This window comes from Talpa occidentalis, unplaced genomic scaffold, assembly GCF_014898055.3.
Source record: "Talpa occidentalis isolate TD23 unplaced genomic scaffold, MPIMG_talOcc4v2.1 talOcc4.16, whole genome shotgun sequence".
In the NCBI taxonomy this organism is placed as follows: Eukaryota; Metazoa; Chordata; class Mammalia; order Eulipotyphla; family Talpidae; genus Talpa; species Talpa occidentalis.
This window is the reverse complement of record NW_023601653.1, coordinates 27,434,134-27,453,789: the sequence shown is the minus strand read 5'-3', so window position 1 is coordinate 27,453,789 and position 19,656 is coordinate 27,434,134. Positions and strand designations below refer to the sequence as shown.

General features: G+C 33.6%; 1 protein-coding gene across 1 annotated transcript in view; it reads left to right on the top strand.

The window, feature by feature from the left end:
* Window positions 1-19,656, top strand: part of PTPRQ (protein tyrosine phosphatase receptor type Q) — a 161,927-nt gene that overhangs the window by 26,680 nt on the left and 115,591 nt on the right. The window contains exons 10-17 of the mRNA XM_037513931.2: window positions 1,181-1,358; window positions 2,857-3,018; window positions 3,120-3,299; window positions 3,889-3,996; window positions 4,139-4,420; window positions 10,095-10,277; window positions 10,638-10,739; window positions 15,034-15,154. Coding sequence (XP_037369828.1) covers window positions 1,181-1,358; window positions 2,857-3,018; window positions 3,120-3,299; window positions 3,889-3,996; window positions 4,139-4,420; window positions 10,095-10,277; window positions 10,638-10,739; window positions 15,034-15,154 — 1,316 coding nt within the window. The remainder of the gene's footprint in view (window positions 1-1,180; window positions 1,359-2,856; window positions 3,019-3,119; window positions 3,300-3,888; window positions 3,997-4,138; window positions 4,421-10,094; window positions 10,278-10,637; window positions 10,740-15,033; window positions 15,155-19,656) is intronic.

Below are 19,656 nucleotides of genomic sequence, written 5' to 3'. Positions count from 1 at the left end.
TATTTGATTATCTTTAATGTCTACATTGATAAGTAGGTTCTAATTAGAATCCAGAACCCACAAGTTGTATTTATTGTTAAGTCTCAGCAACATTTTCATTGTTTAACACTATGTCTAAGATCAGCAATCTACATAAACTGCCTAAAATTATTTAGCCAAAAAAAAAACTCTTCTCATTTTTGTCAATTATGCTATATGGGAAAGAAAATAGAGAAAAGATCATCCTGTTATTGCAACAAAAACCTCAGTTCTCAATTGTATATACCCATAAATTCCTCTGAATGTTTTCACTTGGATGTCTGCAACTTTGGTGAACTTGACATGTATGAAGTACATTAGGGGATCTAGGAACACTCACGGTTACTTAAAATATTTTTTAGATCCAGAGATAAACTATTATTATTGACATGTATTTAGCTGGAACACAGGTTTCTCACACATTGTGTACATAAGGACACATAGATAATGCGACACACAAACAAACAAACCTCCCCCCCAAAAAAAAAATAACAACAAAACATTTAAATAAAGCAGTATGCCTAAAACACCTATTTGGGAGTGAACTGTAAAATATCTTAGTCCTGAAAGCTTTGCCTGAAAATGTCTAGTTTTTTTTTTTTAAGATTTATTTATTTATGCACACAAGAGCTGGGGTACAGACCAGAGATGCAGGGGGTGAGAGGATTCACCAGAGACAGAGTGGGGAACAGAACAGGCAGACTGACTGAAATACACTGCTGAGGGGAGCAGTGGGCGAGACAGGAAGGTCTGCTGCACCATGTGGGTAGCTCCCTGGCCAGCTGGGGATTGAACTAGTGCTGCAGAGGCTGTAGATTGCTTCATAGTGCGGTGCAAAACCCCTTGTGCCACCAGGGAGGGCCTGAGAATGTCTAGTTTTACCATAAAGATATTAACTCAAATCAGAAACATGTACCTGCTTCATCCTACAATGGAATATTGATCAAAGATATGGGAATGATCTCGATGTGTTAAAATGATGCAGGATTTTGATAGCTTAGGATGAAAACTTGAAATGTAAAGGAAATGGTAGTCATGGAAATAAAATTATCTTTTGAAAAAGCAGGGTTCCAAAGTTACTTTAAAAAAAAATATTTGAGGGAAGCCTTTCCTAAGCATCAATGTCACAAGTGGTCTTTATAAATAATTATTTTTATTACAGTATATAAACAACCTCATCACTCCAGAATCTGTGAACTTAGAGTCAATGGCAGGTTTTTTTGAGGGTTCGGCTGAGATGTCTTCTGATCTGTATTCACTTGCTTCAGTTATATATAACAGTCACCCACATTTTAACTTTCCCGCAAGGAGCAGAGCTGAAGACCAGCATTCAAATGTTGGTAGGTACAATTTTTATGCTAATGTTTTTATGTTTTATGAAATGTATTTAAGTCTCTAGTACTAGCTTTTGGAGATATGAACCCTAGCTTAGAGTTCAACCAAATTATTGATGGTTCATGGGCAGGAGTCAGATTTTTTTCTTTAACTGTTGGATAACCTCACACAACAAATGGAAATGCCACACAGGCAGGAGCTGGCCCCTCCTAACCCATTTGACCTTCCTCCTAGAGAAAGTAGCACCCTAGAGTCTCTGACCAAGCTGCATAGACAATCAGTTATTACAGTTGCCAAAGCAGGTGTGATGGGAAGGGATTAACATATCTTCAAATCATTTACAGACCTCACACTCTCTGCAGCTTTTGACTAATAGGTTTTCAAATGTCACTAAAGGTAAATAGGTCAGAAAGTTACAACTCTAGTGCATGGGGGATAAACAGGTGTAGGTGACCCCAATGATGTGGTGATGTCATTAGTATATACACTTGCTCTTCAGGGTCAGTGGATCTCATTGTTTCTAAAAGAAGAATGTCAAATATATAGCAAACTGCAAATATTTGGCTAGATGACACATCTCAGTAACTTCTGGATTTTCCAAAGTGCTAACTTCTGGATTTTCCAAAGTGCTAACTTTTTTTTCATTGCCTTTTTTCTTTTGGTATTCATATCATTCCAAATTTAAATTGTTATATTATTTTACTGATGGTAGAATTAATCAAAAATGTCATATGACATTTTATTTGCTAATACTTTTTCTTGGGCAAAGAAGACTGAGAGTAACACTAGAAATAAAGAGACCCACTATTTATGACACAAATGTTTCCTTAAATAATAGAAGTTTGGTCTACTTGATGATTAATGTTGCTGGTAACACAAATTCTAAATTAAATTATAATTTTAATTAATATAAATTTAAAAATATAATATACAAAATCCTTGTTCAGACAGATTTGTGTTATCTAATTTGTTTTAAATATTATTTAGATTAATAAAGATACAGTGAGCTTTTAGTTCAAATAAAAATCTCATTTTTTTTTAAAAAAACTCATTTCTATAATGATGATGTGACCTAGAAATGTCGTTATATTTCAAATTGATGTAATTGCCTTGTCGGTCCTTCCTAGAAAATCATTAGCAATTCTTTTAGAAAGTTATATTTTATGAAAATATGTTCTAGGACTAACTATAACAGCTAGAAAAAAACTGAATACAAAATATTTATAGATTTTTTTGGAGAGTATAATACTAATATAATTAGTATATTGTATACTTTTATATAGCTATTATTATACTTATAGTATATATTATAATACTAATAATCTAAATATAGACATATTTAGAGAGTATATGTGTTAATAATTATGCACCTGTCTTTCTATAAAGTACATGGACAGATTTGTAATTATGTGAAATCAGTTCAAGTTTTCACTGTTTGAGCAAATATAATTTTGATTCTGAAGCAAAACACCTTTTTATCCCTTAAACATTCATTTCAACTAGGAACTACAAGGAATCAGTATATCACTGACATTGAGGCTGAACAGCTGTCTTACGTTATCAGGAAACTTGTACCTTTCACTGAGCACATGATTAGTGTATCTGCTTTCACTATCATGGGAGAAGGACCACCAACGGTTCTCCATGTTAGGACACATGAGCAAGGTGAGTCTGTATTTCCTTGCAATAATTACCTGCATGCATTTCCCTTAAAAGTTGGAACACTTTTTTTTTCATTCGTATTAATTGTTCATTCTTCTTTCAAGTGCCAAGCTCCATTCAAACTATAAATTATAAAAATATTAGTTCATCATCTATTTTGTTGTATTGGGATCCTCCAGAATATCCTAATGGAAAAATAACTCATTATACAATTTATGCATTGGAACTGGATACAAACAGAGCTTTCCAGATGACTACCATAGATAACAGTTTTCTCATAACAGGTAGAAGAACTTTTTCTTTTTGCTTCCTATGTTATGGAAAGTAGGCTTATCTTATGCTTTCAATCCCATCAGGCATGTGTTGCTTCATTTCAGACCTGCTATGCTGCTGTGGATATCCTGAAAAATACAGAATAGTACAGGAATAAATTAAGTGTATTTTCCTTTAATTATAGTTATCTGAAAATAAATATAACTTCAAGATTATAAGTATTGTGGTCGTGTACTTAACCCAGAGGATTTTATATCTGGTGCATTGAAATAATTCATCATTGACAATTTGAGTGATTGGATAAGAAAATCAGCTGAAATAATTCTGCAGGGATGGCGCTTGTGTCAAATCAACTATACTCCTTTCAGTGTGCCAAAGATTATTTTTCAGGCTCAGGTTATGCATTAATATTTTAGGAAAAACATCATCAATATGGAAAGGCTCTCCAGCACAAGGAACTATGGGACATTGGGATTCTAAGGAAACTGATTTGGAGAGTCAGTCCCTAAATAAACTATTTTCATTCATCCTATGTTAAATGGCACTAAACCAAGATTATTAATTTAATACATTTAAACAAACTGACTGTTGTCCTTATAGGATTAAAGAAATACACAAAATATAAAATGAGGGTGGCTGCCTCAACCCACGTTGGTGAAAGTTCTTTGTCTGAAGAAAATGACATCTTCGTGAGAACTCCGGAAGATGGTAAGAATATCAAGTGTAGTTTTAACAAAGAGCAACAAGTAGTGTTGCATGATTACTGTCATCTACCTCATGCCGCTTTTAGCGCCTGAGGCAATAAGCATGACAAAATACATGTATTTAAAACTTTGTTTTCTTCTTCCAGAACCAGAATCCTCACCACATGGTGTCGAAGTAATTGATGTTACTGCAACTGAAATAAGTTTGAAGTGGTTACCGCCTGAGAAACCCAATGGGATTATTATTGCTTATGAAGTGCTCTATAAAAATATAGATAATTTATTTGTAAGGAATACCTCAACAACAAACATAATTTTAAGGGACTTGAAACCTTACACCCTCTATAACATTTCTGTAAGGTCATATACCAGAGTTGGTCATGGAAATCAGTTATCGTCTTTACTATCTGTAAGGACTGCAGAGACAGGTAAATTTTTATTTGTTCGTTTAGTATTAGAGAGTAATGAAGTAAACCTGATTGACAATTTCTGATTTATTTATATTCTGTTATCTAAAGCACCTTGTTATTTCGTTTCATGTAACCCAGGAAGTTATTTGCCTTTTCTTCTTAAAAGTGTGGGTAAGGCTTTCTGTGTAAATTTTAAAAGACTGATTTATATATAAAGGAACTCCAAAAAACCAGTAAATTTTTCAAATGACAGACTTTGAGAAATTGAAATTTATTTCAGTATTTCTTGCTTTCAAATAAGGTGAAAACAAAGGCATACTCAGAACAGGTCACTATACTAAGTGTGTGTACATTTATATATATATATAAATATGAAGAGTATATTTATATTTATGCATTAATGCTATATAAATATAAATAATATATTTTATATGAAGTATAATACTTACATATTTTATAACATATACTGATAGTTTAATAATATATAATATAAAATTTTACATATATTATGGTGTGTGTGTGTATATATATAAATATTCAGAGTGGAGACACAAAAAGGCTTGCCTGGGGAATCCTCATGGAATATGCAGCATCTTACTGAATCAAGTGAAATGGATATTACAGAGATTGTTAGGTGGGTGGGCGAGGAAGTAACATAAGCAAAGAATCTAAAGGAAGTAATACGAGCAAAGAATTACTTATGTTTCAGTTTCAGTGATGTGAATACAAGGTAAGGTATTTTGTCTGACGATCATAGTCTACTGTGTTCATAATCATATATTTGAGGCATCACTTTTAGGTCAATTCTTATATCTGAGAATTAAATACTAACTGTAATTACTGCTTTATCCCTACATTAAAAAAATATTAACTAACTATTGGTAGAACCATGTAGAATTGCTATTCCTATAGGTCATAAGTGTGCAAACATCAGCAATTTCACATGGTTCAGCCGGATGCTATTTTCTAGGTCTTGCCCCTGACTTTAGGGTCTGGGAATCTTGTCAAGCAGCTTGCCCTTGAGCAAAAGAATTATCCTCCAGAGACTGTTCACAGAAATTAATGAAATGAAATGACACGATGAATGCCCATAGAGAATGGCAATAATTATAATTGCAGGAATAAGGATAATGAATTGAGCATTTTTTCCCCGTAATCATCAACAGTTATCCTTTATAGTGAAACCAAATAGATACTAAAGTATACATTAGAAGGTTTCATTACTTTTATAGATATTATAATTTGCCATACCTAGTTTTAACTGGATCAAGAAAAAGCACAACCATATTTTAAATATCTGCAAAGTGCACAGAGTGCTATTTTTCACAAAAATTGCCCTTTTCTTTTTAGAATAAAGCATTAAGACATTATTATCTTTTTGCTTAATGAAAAACTGTTCCAAGAGGTTTATCCTTTGGACAAATACTTAAAATGTGCAAAGCCCTACTGGGAATATAGCACTGTAGGAGAAAATATATTGCCATCCTAAAGTTATTATTAATTGCTAGGTGTTTAATTGAATAAGTTCACCTGGCTGGTAAATGATGAAGCTGGAGTGGAACCCAAAACCATCAGATTATAAAATTCCTTTCTTTTCACAACACATGCTATCTTGGAAGCCATAATAAAACTGATAAATTGAAAATACATCTAAGATATTTCTATCCATCGCTGTAATACTTGCTGTCTGGACTCTGTACAGCATGAGCAAAGAAAGTAAAAATTTTTAAAAATCCTGTTGTGTTTTTAAACAATCATCTCATTCATGAATACTTATTAAATACTTCAATATTTAAGTCATCATAGCATCAAGAACACCTTATTTAATGATTATCTATGAATCTTTCTAAGTTTGTTGATTATTACATACATGCAATCTTTTACTGAGTATTGAAAAGTCAATTTAATTTGCATTTTCATTTTCTGGTGTAGGAGCCTAATTCTGAGATTCTAAGGCAAGGGCAATAAACCTTAAGTGTATATAAGAATTTAACTTGAAATGTGATTTAAAATGAGAACTTTAGTTTCGGAAGATAAGAATTTTAAGATATTTGGGAAAATGTCAGGGTATCATTAGATAGCTTTGAGGAGGGGTAGCACACAGACTTCTTCAGGAAGAAGAAAGACAAGATCAAGATGTGGGAGAATGAAGCAATAAACACAAACACTTTACTCCTAAGCCCAAGGGTAAGGGGGATGATGGGAGAAAAACAAATGACTTTTACCCAAGAGGACTAAGATGTAGTATGCTCAGCAGGTCCTAGATTTCACTCAGAGTAAGAAAGAATCCAGAGTAAAAGCTGCAGATTTATCTCAGTGGAGAAAACTAGTTTCTTAAACTGTCTTAAGGAACTAGAGAAGATTTTGTGTGTTTGGAAAAGTATAGCATAAATATATTGCTATATCACAGTATAGATTCACTACTCAAAGGACACTAAATCATTAATTCAAAAAGATACCTGCAATCCTGTGTTTACTGCAGCACTAAAACAATAGCTAAGATAGGGAAACAATTTAAATGCTCCAAAACAGTTGATTGGATCAACTATGTATCAATTGGATCAATTATGTATATATACATAATGGTGTACTATTCAACAATCAAAAAGATAAACTCGTGCCATTCACAGCAACATGGATGCAACTGGAAGGGATTATGCTCAGTGAAATAGGGCAGAGGGAAAAAGATATCACTTATAGGAGGAATATAGGGAAAACAAACAAAGGGTAAAAAAAAAAAAGCGAATCTTATGATAGGACTGTATAATGGCAATAATGTTTGCATTTTTAGTTTATATAATTTTACCCCCAAATTAGTCATTGTTACTGTTTTATGTTTAAGTCAATTTTAAGCCACTCTCTTTGTACCTGTGGTTTTTCATCTCCAAATCTTTTTCTGCCTCACTGAGGGTGTATATTGATCCATTCTTTTTGTTTTTGATTGCATGAATAGATTTTTATTTCTATTTTTATTTTTGTTAATTTTTCTGGGTGTAGAATTCCAATTGTTTCTTAACTGATGTCAATTCTGTGCTGTTAAGATCTCTTCTTTGGTATTCTATACTTTCACAATGATCTATCTAAATATAAGATTTATTAATTTTTTTATCCAGCTTGGAATTTATTGGGATTATTTGACTACAAGCTTGATGTTTTTCAAATAATTTTGAAAAGTCTCAGCCTTTTTATTACATGAAATATTTATTTGCTCTCATTTTCCTATCAGTATAATGTGACTCTTAATTGCTATTTTATATTTTCCATGTTTTCTTTCTCTAACTTACACCATTCTTCTCATCAAATTCTGTTTAATCTCTTTTATACAAAAATTTTAATTTAAATTCTCTTGTATTTCTGCTCTGAGGGACTTATGTAGTAATCTTTCAAATCTGCTTGGTTATTTATATTTATTATTATCTAAAGAAACCTTTGCTCATATTTTCAAATCTATTTGATTTCTTGAAATATATTAAACATTCATCTTTTTATTCTTTAATAATAAAAATATCTTAAGCCTTTTGAAATGTGATGTGTTGTGCGTGGGTGAGAGAGAGTGAGCAAGAGAGAGAGAAAGAGACACACACACACACACACAGAGACAGAGAATTGTGCCTTTTTCTTTGCTTTACTTTTACTACTAGTGCCTAATTTGCTTGTGAGTTTAGTGATTTTTATCAGTGAGCTTATATTCCTTGAAACTTTATCTGTGGGAAATTTATGTGACCCAAGTTGAAGTTGATTTTTTTCAGAGAAAATTTATATTTGCTTCTGCTAGTTACTTTTGAGTAATAGCAGCTCAGGATTGCAGATTTATATTAATTTAAACTCCGAAGTAGAGGTTTCTTTAAGCTATTATAGGTAGCATGGATTTAGACCACATATGCTTATAAGGATAGGTTTGAAGGTCCAAAATCTCATAATTTGTCTTTCTTTTCCAACTTTTCATCCAAAGGAGCAGCAAGAAGTTTTTTTTTCCTGTCCTCTTTTGTGGAGTTGGCCTACTTACTCTCCACTCTCTTAGAGTGAGCATCTGATACCACTCATGCTGAATTCTGTGCCTCTGCAAAAGAATTCAAAATGTACATTAGAATTATTCAGAGGTGATTGAAATTGTATTCTTCTAGGGTTTCAGCTCCTTATACAGGAATACACCTCATTCTTCTACCAGCCCCCAGCTTCCTCTGGCACTGCACAAAGCTGTTAATACAGAAACACAAAGTTACCAGGACTGACCAGTACCTTCCAAGGCAAAGCTGTCTTTAATACCAGTTTCCTTCCCAGAATTCCTGTTTAAACTTTGATTAAAAATATATTTTTATTTTTTTGCTTTTATTGGCCACCCCAGATTTCGAACTTTCTTGTCAGCTCTGCAATTCTTTAAAAAACTGTCCTAATTTTATGCAGTTTTTTTTTAAGAAGTCTTGCAACTTCTTCTTCTTTTTTTAGATTTATTTATTTCTACAAGCACTGGGTCCAGTCAGAAGTGCGGGAGGGTGAGAGAATTCACCAGAGCCAGAGCGGGGAACAGAACAGGCAGAAAGACCAAAGTACACTGCTGAGGGAAGCAGCGGGCACGGCAGGAGAGGTCTGTGCGCCATGTGGGACCCTCGCCTGGCAGCCGGGGATTGAACTGGCGCTGCAGAGGCTGCAGGCAGTTTCGCAGCCCAGTGCTCAACAGCTGTGCCACCGGGGAGGCCCTATGCATTTTTTTTTTTTAAAGATTTATTTTATTTATACAAGTACAGGTCAGATGCGAGGGAGGGTGAGAGGATTCACCAGAGACAGAGCCGGGAGCAGAACAGGCAGATGGGCGAAATACACTGCTAAGGGGAGAAGTGGGCGAGACAGGAGATGTGGTTGCTCACGATGTGGGTTGCTCTGAGGCCGGCAGGGATTGAACTGGCACTGCAGAGGCTGCAGACACCTTCACAGTGCTACGCTCAACTGCCTGCACCACCAGGGAGGCCCCAATTTTATGAAGTTTTAATATTTTTAATTTAGGTAGTCATTCAGTTTAGTGTGTATGTTTTAATAGTATGCAGAATTGCATTCTATTACTATGGGAGCTGAGTCCCACAGTAGTGTTTGTGTTTGAATATATATAGAGAACCATTTTGTGACATTTGCATTTAATACAATGAAAAACATTCGTAGATGCAGAAAAATTCACGTTTTATTTAATGACGTCCTATATACTTAAGACATTTTACTGCCAGGTCATAATATGCAGCCTGATTAAGGAAAATTGTCTTGCCTTGTTGCAGAGCAAAACTAATCTATTAAGCTTTTATAAATTTTTATTAATGAAGTTGAGAATCAATTTTTAGGTTTCTTTAATCTTCTTTCATACAACTGTATTTTTTGCAATTGCATTTTCTCCAAAAATACAGTTGCAAGACAGTCTCAAATATTGTAGTCTAAATAATTTTCATAAAAATATCCTTAAACATCATCCGGTGGAATCACTATATGAGTCTTTTGATATTAAAGTCTTATACAGCTGTTAAGAGCTATAGTTTACCTACATTTTACTCCACTTAGGATTTTTATTACATCCACACTATAATGAATGCTCATATATATGTGTGTGATACACAAATGTTAGTGTATTTGGTGAAAACTTCAGCAGAATAGTTTTTTTTAGGATGGATTTGTTTAATGTATTTATATATTTTCTTTTTTTTTTCCCCAGTGCCTGGTAGTGCACCAGAAAATATTACTTACAATAATGTTTCTTCTGGAGAGATTGAGCTATCATTCCTTCCTCCAAGCAGTCCCAATGGAATCATACAAAAATATACAATTTATCTCAAGAGAAGTAATGGAAGTGAGGAAAGAACTATAAATACAACCTCTTTGACCCAAAGCATTAAAGGTAAAAAAAATCTAATATTGCACATTTGCATTTATCTTGACAGTGTGTATTGATTTGACAAAATATCTTATTATAAAAGTTAAGTATGATTAGTTCTATAGAAGTATGATAATTTTGCTATTTTGGTTGAGTAAGCTAGGAGTTTATTGCAGGTCACATAAAAGAATACACTAGGTCAATCCTTTCCTACATCACCCTATGTCATTTTTTTCTTCATAGTAGCATTACTGTTCAAAGAACTATATGTTCATTTAATTTTTACTCTTGGAAGACCATTAAGAATATCTTCATTGTTTGTCTCTTGCATATTACTAGAGACAATTTTGTAAGTTTCAACTTATCTCTTTTATTTCAATTTAGGATTGAAGAAATATACCCAATATACGATTGAGGTATCTGCCAGTACAGGCAAAGGTGAAGGTGTTCGGAGTGCACCCCTAAGTATCCTGACTGAGGAAGATGGTAAATATTATAGTGGATACTGAGATAGTTTGAACTCAGCACATTTCAAAATACGTATTTATAAAACAAAAGAAACTTTTAGACTATATGGCCATTTTTTAGTTACCAGAAAGGAAGGGGGAAAGGGGGATAAATTAAGTAAAAGGGGACAATTTTATGGTGAAGTGTAGAACTGAACTTGTGGTGAACTTTTTTTTTTAAAGATTATTTATTTAAAGATTTATTTATTCACACATACAAGAACTGGGGTACAGGCCAGAGGTACGGGGGGTGAGAGGATCCACCAGAGACAGAGTGGGGAAAAGAACAGCCAGATTGACTGAAATACACTGCGAAGGGGAGCAGCAGGTGAGTCAGGAGAGATCTGCTGTGCCACGTGGGTAGCTCCCTAGTCAGGGATCAAACACTCTGCAGTGGCTGCAGATAACTTTGTAGGTTGCGTCTTAACTCCTTGAGCTACCAGGGAAGCCCAAGATTTATTTATTTTTGCATAGAAGAACTGGGGTGTAGGCCAGAGGTGCTGGGGGTGGGAGGATTCACCAGAGACAGAGTGGGGAGCAGAACAGGTGGATCTACAGAAATACACTGCTGAGGGGAGCAGCAGGTGACACAGGAGAGGTCTGCTGCACCATGTGGGTCAGCTCCCTGGCTGGGGATCGAACTCAGGCTGTAGCAGTGACAGCCCTGAGACTTAACCTTGAGGCTGCCAGGGAGACCCCATTTTAGTGGTGAGCTTAATGTAATATATATGCAATGATTATTTCATTCTGCACATGTGAAAGCTGTATAATTTATCCTGCAGTTACTTCAATAAAGTATCCAAAAAATCCCCAAACCCACATGTATAGAATGAAGATACAATGCAGAAATTCCCCTAGCCTGGTGTACCAGTTGTGTGCCATGCCAACATTATACAGGGATTTCATTGTCATGACTAAAGAAACAAGCAAAGTCAAATTGATAGTCAATAAAATCAGATGTAAAATGCTTCTGACTTTAAATTTTGAAGTCTGCTGCTGCTGCAAAGAATCAGGATGTTTTCTATGATAGTTGTTAAGGCTAACATTTTGGTTTGAACATCAACTAATATTTTATGACTGTTTTTGAACTTTTACATTTATAGTAAAAGACATTCACATATGATTTGTTCTTGGTTCTATTATTTTGCCTTTAACATTTTATAGTCTATTAGGATTAGCTTGCCAATGAATTCAGGCTATTTTCTCTACATAATTTGCCAAGATGCTATTCCTGAATGTTAATATCCTTCAAATTAAATATTTCAACATACCTTTTTCTAATCTGAATAAAATCAGCTTTACTACTGAGACCACATTACACTGGTACCCCACTAAATTATATGCATATGTCATACAAAGAAAATTACTTTTTGAGGGATATATTTGGGACTTAGATCGACATTTTATGTTTTCTACAGTACATACTTTGAGAATGTTATTTTTTCCTTAAAAGGAAATTCTGTTATCATGAGGGGTGGACCTTGATGGAGCATAATTGCTGGATGGTATCTTCCCCTCCCTACACCTCTCTCATTTAAGTTTCCCCATCTTCAAGCCACGTTGCACCCTGTGGGTGTTCAGGGTCTAGCCACTCACCAGGACCAAATGTACATTGTATTCGTATAGAAGAGGGCTTTTCTCTGTATTGCTCTCATATTATTAAAGAAAGTTTTTAGAGTCCTCTTCTCCCAGTTCAAGCTCCTCACTGTTTGCAGCTCCCTCAAATTGCTTCATCCTGGTTGAGTATTCTGAGTTATTCCAGTTTTTAAGTCTCCCCATGGGTTAGTCTTCCTTCGTCATTACCTATACTTACTGTACTCATTTGTCCACCAAAACTGCCTGTCCAGATTTTCAGCTTTTCATTGAGTATTCTTGTTCTCAAAGGGAAAATTAATAAATAAACCCTTCCTAATAGGACAGTGGTTAATGGCTAGAGGAGAAGTTTAACTCTCCTTTAGATGGTCCCTAAAACAGGTGTATTAAATAATGTTTCCTTTGGTTATAGTGACCACACTTTATTTCTAAACTAAGGAGTTAGTCCTGATGATGCAAATTTGAGGCATTGTGTAAAGGAAACTAGACCAGTAATGAGCATATATTTGGGTAGACAGAACTTTTTACCACTCCAGTCAATAATGTCAAATTACTTAAACTGCTAAAAATACCTAATTGGTAAACTTTCCTCTAAGTATTGGTCAAGTCATTGATGTAACTGCTGAGAAGCAAAATGAGAACTAAAGACCCTTATTGGAAAATTATAGCAAATTAAAATGGATAAAAACTGGAGAAAGTTTTTTATTTGGTATTAGAAGCTATTTGACCTCATGGGAGAGATCTAAATTTGACATGTGTGTAGGCAATTTTTATAATTTTAATTATTTGTTATTCCACCCAATAATTCACCAACACAAAAGAGGAACTTTAATTATTCTGAGGCAGTAGAGAAAATTTAGCTGAGAGAGTTATGACTAAGCTGAAACCTGAAGGAAAATAGAAGATGAGTAAAGAGGGAAAGGCAGAGATAGTAAAGATCATGATGGCCAGAGGGAGTAAACGGGTTACGAAGAAGTTTCTCATCTATTCTCATATGCTGTGTCAGGATAAACTGGACCAATTGCAAAAGATATAGCTTCTATTTATTCTAATTTTCCAAAGTTCAGTTTTTAAACTGTATTTTATAATACAAAGATCAAAAGGATTAAAACTTATACTGCTATAGTAAATGTGCAATATTTTCTTTAGATAGGCATATTCTATAATAAAAATTTTATATTAAAAAGAAAATACCTAAAAACATACTAAAGATTAAATATCTGATTCCACAAAAATATCCTAAAGCATATTATAGAATAGAAATGCTTAGTTACAACATAAGCTATTCTAGATCAGTGCTATTTTTGACTGAAATCTTTTTTTCCCAATAATAAACAAAGGTTGAATTTTGCTAATATGTTAGGGAAAATATTATAGGCTTTTGTTGTGACAAATGAGAGTTCTGAGAGGTAATTCATATCTTGGGAAATGCATCTCCAAATGATATATGGACTCTTGTGATAATTAATATTTGATAGCAATTTTACTGTATTGCCAGTGAGATTACCAAATGAACATATAAATACAGCTGTCATCATTATTTCTAGAATTCATCTCACTAACTCTCTTTGCTTAATAAGCTTTTTTGGGAAAATTATTGTTATCTAAGTGATGAATACACACATATAATCCTGTGTACACAGACAAGTGTAGCTGAGATTATTCAAAAAAAAATAAAGTAATTTAGATAACATTTTCTTCAAGTTATTGGAAAAATTGATCTATATATACAAGTCTATAAATTAAATTTTCAGTGATTTGAATTCTCAGAATTTTTTAGCTACATATGAGTTCAGTTTTCATGTATAACTACAGCAATGAAAAAAGCTTTCATATTATATAACATGTAACAATGTAAGTTTTTGTAATTTATAATTTTATAGGCAAAAAGATGTTTATTAATATTCTAAGACATTACTATGTGCTTGTATAGCAGTTGAGAAATGCCATATTAAATGTTTTCTTTAAATGGAACTATAAACTCAGATAAGTAGTTTGCCTTTTTTAGTGCTTATTCAACTTAGTGCTTGTTCATTACAGTATGAATAAAGTATTTGAATACTAACATTATCACAGCAAAATTAGAAATAGACCCTAAAACTGCTTGTTTTCCTGTTCTTGTGCTCCATTGGTGTTTCTTTTGTAAGCCATCAATTCGGAGACTCAGTGAATAGATTTTATTTTTATTTTACAGCTTATTGACAGAACTGAAATTGAAGAATGTAGTTTTAGTTGTGAGGTCATTCCTTTTAACTGTTCTTCCAGTGTTATATTTACGATTTTCCCAGTTTGGTGGATTTATGAATTTCCCCATCTTTTTATTGTTAGGGAATTCATTTACTATGTATTATATAATTCACCCCAATAATTTAATTCCCATTAGAATATGATAATGCCCCAAGTTGTACTTGAACAGTAAGTGGATCCCTGACATACCCCTTGTTCTTTCTTTCTCATGAAGTACTTTTTTCCATTGAATCACAGAAACAGATGTTCTTACACCACCATGCAAAATCTTTTGTCATCTCATTTTGAAAATAAACAGTTTCCCATGTGCATAAAAAAAAGTGGTTGTATCTAATTCATTTACAAGATAGTACATAAAATTTTTGTTCATCTCCATTTTAACTTTACTTACATGTGTTTAATATTATACATTATCCTATATCCTAACTTTTTAGCTCCTGGTTCTCCCCCACAAGACTTCTCTGTAAAACAGTTGTCTGGTGTCACGGTGAAGTTGTCATGGCAACCACCACTGGAGCCAAATGGAATTATCCTCTATTACACAGTTTATGTCTGGTAAGAATTTTTTTCTTTGTTGGAAATAGTTCTGAGAACAAGTATTAATATGTAACATAATAGGAATGTAGTTTTTTATTTCAGAATGTGATGCTACATTAGGGACCTGATTGTTAATAGGCTAGTTAGTATACTTTTATTAAGAAACACATTTTTCCCATGTTATGTAGAGGTCTATGAACAGTCAAATAATATAATTTTTGTAATTAAAACAAAAATATGTATTATGCTACATTATAATTAAAGTTCTGCTCTAAAAAGTCATTGACTAATTCTTATATGCATATAAGCACATAATTTTAAACTGTTCCAGAGTTTATACAAATGTTTTCTGTCTCTGTCTTTTTATTCTTTTGAGCTAAAATTTAACTGAGAGCTATTTCTTCAGAAATATGTTATTTAAGGTCAATTTTTTACTGTACTCTCTGCAGTATATTTATTTTTACCCTGATAATTTTGCTCTCAATAACTATTTATTTGTCATTTGTGAATAAGTTGAAATCCTTAGTACATCTCATGTCAAATAACAACATGGCTATATTACTTCATGAAAACTCAATAGACAGAAATCCTTACTTTGTTCTAATATAAATCCTCTTAAAAAATTCACCATTTCTGAAACATACTTTCTAGTGAATTTTAAATATTTTAACCTAGAAAATAAAATTTATACAATGCTTTGTAAAACAAAGGTATTTCTTTTATATTCCTGATTTGGAAGGTTCATCGTTGGTAATATATTAAATGATTTAATGATTATAATGATTTAAAGCAGTCTACTCTTCTCTTTACTAAATTAAGATTTCCTTCCCAATTTCTCTTTAATCCTTTATATGTTTCTCTTATGGACTGTACTTCCTGTATTCTCCACTGCCTGACTCCTAGTCCTTTTGCTTACTCATAGCAAAATTGAGAGTGACATAAGAGTTGTTAGTGAGAAGAGAAATTGTGGAAGGAGGTAGCCATTTCCCTCTATTTATTCACTGATCTTTTATTTTTTCATTTAACATTCAACAATATCAATGAAGTACCTATTATCTATGAATAAGACACACATAAGAGCCCTGATATCATGGAGCTTACGTTCTAAAGGGATACTTACATTATATACCCTAACCATACAAATCAGGAAGTCAAGGGGGAGAAGACTGACTGTGTCTGCTCAGGAAGTGCCCTTCGAAGAAGTGGCATTGAGGGTTGATCTGAGTAACAAGAAGGAGACCATCACATCAAGAACTGCAGGAGGAAGGAACGTCAACTTCATAGGCTCTGAGGGGAAACACTTGTCATTTTTTTAAGAACAGGGAGGAGGTCAATGTCGACAGGGATTAGAGTGACAGAGAGTAATATTAGGAGGTCAGGAGACAGGCAAAGGTCAAAAGCCAAGCCATCTTAAGGATTTGGTTTTCATCTCAGTGATAATAGAAGTTAGTGGAGAATTTCAAGCTCTTTGGATATTTTATTAAGAATGAATTGTAAGAAGTAAAAATCAAAATCAATAAGCAACTATAAACCAGAGACACTCTGGGGTGGGGAGGGGTGGGGAGCAGAAGGACTAGGGTCAAAATAAGGGGGGGAGTGCAATTGTATGGGGAAATATAATGAAAATGAAAATGCACACATTGTGCAAAAATGAAAAATGATATAAGAATTATATTTTAAAAAAAAGAATGAATTGTAAGGGCAAAAGTGTTAGCAGCGATTCTAGAAGAGGCTGTTTTAGTAGTATGGTAATGGAGGAGAAGAGTTGGCAGCTTTGAGGTACATTTAAGAAAGTTGACAGGACTTGGTGATAGATTGGCTAAGGTGATTAAAAAAAGAGAAAAGGGCCTTCCCAGCGGTGCAGCGGGTTGAGCGCAGCTCTGAAGCAGTCCGCAGCCTCTGAGCGTAGGTTTGATCCCTGGCTGGCCAGGGAGATTCCCACATGGTGCAGCAGACCTCTCCTGTCTTGCCCGCTGTTCCCCTCAGCAGTGTATTTCAGTCAGTCTGCCTGTTCTGTTCCCCTCTCTGTCTCTGGTGGATCCTCTCACCCTCTGGCGTCTCTGGTCTGTACCCCAGTTCCTATGTAAAAATAAATAAATCTTTAAAAAAATAAAAAAAGAGAAAGATGAAATGATGATGACTTCTAGATTTTAAAATCAAGTGTGATGATTCCAAGAGTTTTGGTACCATTTTATCGCATTAAAAAAATTTAGGTTACCTAAGTTAATGAAAATTAGAATCAAGATTTTTCTGGTTGGAGCTTTTTAGCCCCTAGCTGTTGTAGGAAAAACAACCTATTTTTTGGTGATCATGTTTCTCTGCCTAGAACCTCAGGTATTTTCAGCATAGCATGCAGCGCCTTAGAGAGAAACAGGCAAGGTAAATAGCTGTCTAGGGGGTGCTGTTTACCTGGTTCTCTTCTGTGTATGAACTGTTACAGTCAAAGGGGTCTCCTATTCTGGTAACTTAGCTATAATTCTAGTTATATATTTTTAATTCTATTTTTATAAGTTCCAGTAATTACCAAATTATTTCCAAAGCAACATCTTTTTAATCTTTTTATTTAGTCTATTTGGTATGTCTGTGAAATGCAGGCTGCCAATTATACTTGTTATACTGAGTGATTTTCTTTGTCATGAATATTTCTGTACAAAATAGAGCATGAGGGTTTTAATATAAAATCATTTTGTATGCATTACTGTGTGAATCACAATTTGTTCATGGATGGTGTGCTGAGAAATCTGCTTTCATTCATTGCATTTTAAAATGCTGTTTCCTTCTAACGTTTGCTTGGTGAAATTATTTTTATCTATCAAGATGGTAAAGTAGCATTTTTCTCCTCAGTTTCATTGATAAATAGTACTTTTCCATTTTCAAATGATACACAATCCTTGCATTCTTAGAACATCTACTATAAATAAATGGAATTTCTACCGCAACACTATAGGTTAAGTTATTCTTCTACTATACTTTAGATTAAGGTGTGATATACTAACAGACTGATTTAAACCTTATTTATTTAATTTATAGTTGAATTCAACTTGAATTTGTTTGCAATTTTGCTTTTATGTTAGTAGAAAAATAACAGTTTTCTTCTTTATTTATAATACTTCTAAGTGAATAACTTACAAGATGCAACAAAAACACTATTGAATGAAAGTAATGCTGAAAATTCTAGCTTATATACAAACCTTGACTTTTAAATATTTCTCATTTTTATAGCTGTGATTATGAGGAATAATTCTGAATCAGCCTGAAATATGTTTATGAAAGTCTGTGGGGAGACATAAAATATATAGAAACTTAAAATGATTGTAGACTAATTGTAGATAAAATATGACCCTGTGAAGTAATTTAAAAATACTTGCTGAGCAATTTATTAGGAAGTCAAAACCATTCTAATTCAGCTTTTAATTAAATGTCAGTGGTCAAATATTTTTCCATGTAATATAAAAATTTGCCTTCCAGTTTTCAAAAACACTTTCACTCTATTAAAAACTTCATGGTTCAAACCTTCAATATAGATAAAAAGTCAGAATGGAAAGGGGACCATTTTAGATTTCCTGATTTTCTCTTATTTTGGAATGAAAATGGCAGAGACAGATTGATGAACCAGGCACATAGGCCAGTGTGAGCCTCCTATAAAGCTTGTAGGCAGCATGAATGAGCAGTGTCAGCAGGTAGCTGAGTAGCACTGTAGAAATGGAATACAGGAGCCAGCCTGTAGTTAGTGTTTGCCAAAATATGTGTATCCCTGCACATGGCTGCTGTGTCTCTTAATTATCATAATTTAAAATTTGGAACAGAAAACATTTTGAAATGGTAACAAGTAAAATTAAAAAACCAAACATCTGATTCAGTAAACACACTTGAAAAAGCTATTGGGAATATAGCCTGCAGAAATAAAAGTACCTTTATGATAAGATACTTGTGTGAGAAAGATTACTGCAACATTGTTGGTAGTAACTAAAGCAAAAAAGATACCATCTAATGTTAATTCTACAAGAATGACTAGCTATTATATATCTTACTGATGTTACTTTTGCATTTCTTTCTAGATGTTCTGCATATGCAAAATAGTAATGATCTAGGTCATTGTTTTTAATATAAGAGAAACTGATCACAATAGAAAAGAGCATATACTGTTATAAATGGAACAAAACACTATAACTGAACACATCAACAGCCTTATTATAATAGTTTTAGACTAAACAGAACAAAACAAAGATTTTCAATTAAGCCAGCTAAAACCAAGAGTAACAACTGATTACAGGAAAGTTAAAAATGAATTTCTCAGGCTGCTCATTGACCTTGTTCTTCTGAGAACAGAATACTCAGGCCTCAGCCTACAGATTGATGTGTGTTTCCTCCAGTCTGACAAAGGCCACTAAGGCTAAGGATAGAACATCACTCTCTCTTCTTCTTCCTTGTGTTCAGTTATATGATAAACCATCTCTTACATACCTAAGATATCCCCTCAACTTGTATCAGAAGTTGAAGTTTCAAAATAACTTTACATA